We start from the raw sequence: 3936 nt of genomic DNA on the forward strand, positions 1-3936 counted from the left end.
ATATATATATATATATATATACACACACACAAACATACATATTTTTATATATGGTAATAATGTAAAGCAGAATCCTCAGAGTGGAGCAAATCATTACAATTGTTCGAATAGTGCGAACAAATTATTATCTCGTGATATATGTGCTCTGAGTTCGAATGCGGCCGAGGCCAGCATTGACTTTCATCCTTTCGGCTTTCGCTAAATAAAAATCAGTCCAAGTCCGTGGCGCGAGGAAACTATTCGAATGTCAGACGGGGGAGGGGACGTTGTTTTCGTTCTGAGTTCAAATTCTTCCCAAGAATCCTAAAGCTACCAAGAACGATATCATCACCTCCTTTCACACTGAGAAAAGGAGTTAAGGCAAACCACCACGAGAAACTATTCACCTTGCAGCTCCTCCCGCTCGTGCTGCTCCGGCAGGTTTTGCGGTTTTGGGCTATCAAACACTCCTTCCTCCGTTTCAAACATGTTGTGTAATGTGTAAAGGGGCCCTGAAAACTGGATACATTGGGGACTGAACTCCCTACTTTACTCCACACTATCCTCAGGATTTCACAAACTTTCTAAATGTCCTTGGAGAGGAAACACAGACGATAAGTGTGTAGTTCATGGGACAGCCGTTGTGTTTGCCACATCACCAGACCCCGACGTCTATGCAGTAGATCCAAAAGTGCCATTCTCGCAAAAGCGGAGCCAGGTGTGGTCAACCACACTTGCTACGCTACAGCAAGCGACAAGTATACTCTTTTTCAGTCATTTGACTGCGGCCATGTTGGAGCACCGCTTTTAGTCGAGCAAATCAACCCCAGGATTTATTCTTTGTAAGCCTGGTACTTATTCTATCGGTCTCTTTTGCCGAACCGCTAATTAACGGGGACGTAAACACACCAACATCGGTTGTCAAGCGATGTTGGTGAGGGGACAAACAGACACACACACACACATATATATATATATATATATATATACATATATACGACGGGCTTCTTTCAGTTTCCGTCTACCAAATCCACTCAAGGCTTTGGTCGGCCCGAGGCTATAGTAGAAGACACTTGCCCAAGGTGCCACGCAGTGGGACTGAATCCGGAACCATGTCGCTGGTAAGCAAGCTACTTACTACACAGCCACTCCTGCGCCTATATTAATTTATATGTCCATATGTGTGTGTGTGTGTGTGCGCGCGCTTATGTGTATTAGTCACTTTCGGTGTACATTATATTTTTTCTTTCTAATTTCAGATCGAACTCAAAGCCATGAGGTCCACAACCGCAACGATTATAGTTGTAGCAGTGTTCTGTATGTTCTTTAAACAGCGTGTAGAGGGCGCTGATAACATCCCTTCTGGTCCTCCACTTCCTCATCATCCTCATCTACCGGCGGGTTCCCAGGAAAGCAAACCGGCAAATAACCCCAACGACAAATCTTATATCAGACTATGGAAGAGGAAGTTGAAGGACGGCGTTAACTATGAATACACATACCACAACCCTGTTAAGAATGGAGCAATCAACCAGCAAGGCTCGGTGACGCTTTTTAAAACCAAAGATCCGAAAGGTGGTCAACCCAAAGCTACAGGTTACTTGATTAGTTACCGAACCAGTGAAGATTTCAGTTTCACCAATCCCCTTGATTCTGACTGGGACGTTGCTAACAGTCCTTATTACTACAACAATAACAACAAAAACACCAACAACAACTACTACCAGAGCCCGTACAATTACCGGACCGTTGACACTGCCAGTACTCCGTACAGCCATACTTATTCGCCGGACCACCAACACAACAGAAATTCGGCGTATCATGGCTTTCAGCGACCGGCGTCGTTAACAACGTCCCCACCTCATGCATCTGAGCCTCGGTGCTACGGTGAACAGAATTTCGGCTACAACAGCAACGTAATTTACTGCTGTATGTATGCCGACCGTCCTCAGCCTAGTTCTTCTCCTTACCCTAAACATGTCTGTTGGCGCCAACATATCACATGGGGCCGCCGCATGCAATAAAGTTAAAAAAACCACCCACTCTTTAAGTTTGCATTCATGCGATTGTTCTTTGAATTTTTTTAATTTTTATTTTTATCCGAAAACCAAATAGGAAGCAGTAATAATAATAATAATAATAATAGTTCCATAATTAAATTTGTTGAACGATACTTCGGTATCTCGTGTACCTTCAACGGGTTCAAAATTTGATATGTGAGTCTACTTCATTTTTGTTGTTTTTTTTTTATAGATAATATTAGGACTGCTATGGCTCCTCTGGAAGGAATATGTAAATAATTAAAGAAGAAGAGTTCCATAATTAAATTTGTTGAACGATATTTCGGTATCTCGTGTACCTTCGACGGGTTCAATGGAACTCTTCTTTAATTATTTACATATTCTTTCCAGAGGAGCCATAGCAGTCCTAATATTATCTATAATAATAATAATAATAATAATAATAATAATAATGATAATAAAGGAAAAGTTGCACACGAGATGTGGCACATTCATTACAATCAAAACGCAGCACCTGTCTTATGTAGACTGAACAGCGATCAGCTGCGCAATGAAAACAATAATATCAACAATACTGGAGATAATATGACAGAATTGGCATTTATATACACTAGAAGCTGTGCCAGCACTGCGGAATGACAACAGAAAAATGATGGTATAGGCTTACCCCAGAAAAGGTCTCAAAAAAATGACGAAACAACCATGTTCTGGAATATGATAATACAAACGGATAGAAAGATCAAGGCTAAAAAGCCAGATATTGTTGTTAGTGATCGCCAAGAAAAGTTTGCCTTCTAATTGACATGTTGGTCCCAACAAACAGTATATCTTTAAAAGAAACGAAGAAACTCTCGAAATACAAATGTGAAGATAGAAATGGCTAAAAACATACAGTCGAATACATAACCAAGACACCAGGACTTATGAATATATATAACATACAGAATATAACACTATTAGGCACCACACACATCCAACGTAAAGCACTTTCAATACAGTAAAAATAACAACACCAAAACAAACCACAGCATATACCCAAGACACACAGAGTTGCAATTGTCAGTACAGTTAAAGCATATAATAATAATAATAATCCTTTCTACTAAAGGCACAAGGCCCCAAATTTGTGGGGAGACGAGTCGATTACATCGACCCCAATGTTTCACTGATACTAAATTCATCGATGCCGAAAGGATGAAAGATAAAGTCCACATCGGTGGAATTTGGACACAGAACGTAGCAGCAGACGAAATACCGCTAAGCATTTAGTCCGGCATGCTAACGATTCTGCCATCTCACCGCCTTAATAACACTAATAATAATTATTATAACAATAATAATAGTAATAATAATAATTATTATTATTATAACAATAATAATAGTAATAATAATAATTATTATTATTATTACTACTACTACTGCTACTACTACGACTACTAAAGTGAAAATGTAGAAAAATGTTCCTTATCTACTTGTTTCTTGTATTAAGATCGAAGATATTCTATTACTAACTTCACTTGCCTTCCCCCAGCACCACCCCCATCCACAACCACCCAGATAGGAAGAAGATGAAAGAATTAAAATCAGAATAAAAGGGCTGTAAACAGCAGCAATAATCATCATTTCTTTGTTTGACGCAAGGGCTAGAAGTGAGGAAACACTACAAAGCCTCGTTGCAAATATGGTGGTGGGGTTGTATAGAACTGATTATGAGAACAGGAACAACAAGAGGAACAGTAACAACAAGAATAACAACAAAAGTAACAACAACGATGGTGATGATGAAGATGATTTCTTTCATTCGCTGCAAGATTTTGCAGGGTGGGATGCATTACAAGAACAAGAACAACAGCAATAATAATAAATTATTATAATTCCATTTATAAAGGATGTAACATAGACGAAGTAAAAATCACTATAGGTTCTATATCAAGTG

At 39.3% G+C, this 3936-nt stretch overlaps 1 protein-coding gene across 1 annotated transcript in view; it reads left to right on the forward strand.

The window, feature by feature from the left end:
- Positions 1 to 2009, forward strand: part of LOC128250619 (uncharacterized) — a 23911-nt gene extending 21902 nt beyond the window's left edge. Inside the window, exon 2 of the mRNA XM_052976042.1 lies at positions 1239 to 2009. Coding sequence (XP_052832002.1) covers positions 1254 to 2003 — 750 coding nt within the window. The 5' untranslated portion in view covers positions 1239 to 1253 and the 3' untranslated portion in view covers positions 2004 to 2009. The remainder of the gene's footprint in view (positions 1 to 1238) is intronic.
- The last annotated feature ends 1927 nt before the right edge of the window (positions 2010 to 3936 follow it).

The sequence above is a fragment of the Octopus bimaculoides genome, chromosome 23 (genome assembly GCF_001194135.2).
Source record: "Octopus bimaculoides isolate UCB-OBI-ISO-001 chromosome 23, ASM119413v2, whole genome shotgun sequence".
Classification (NCBI taxonomy): Eukaryota; Metazoa; Mollusca; class Cephalopoda; order Octopoda; family Octopodidae; genus Octopus; species Octopus bimaculoides.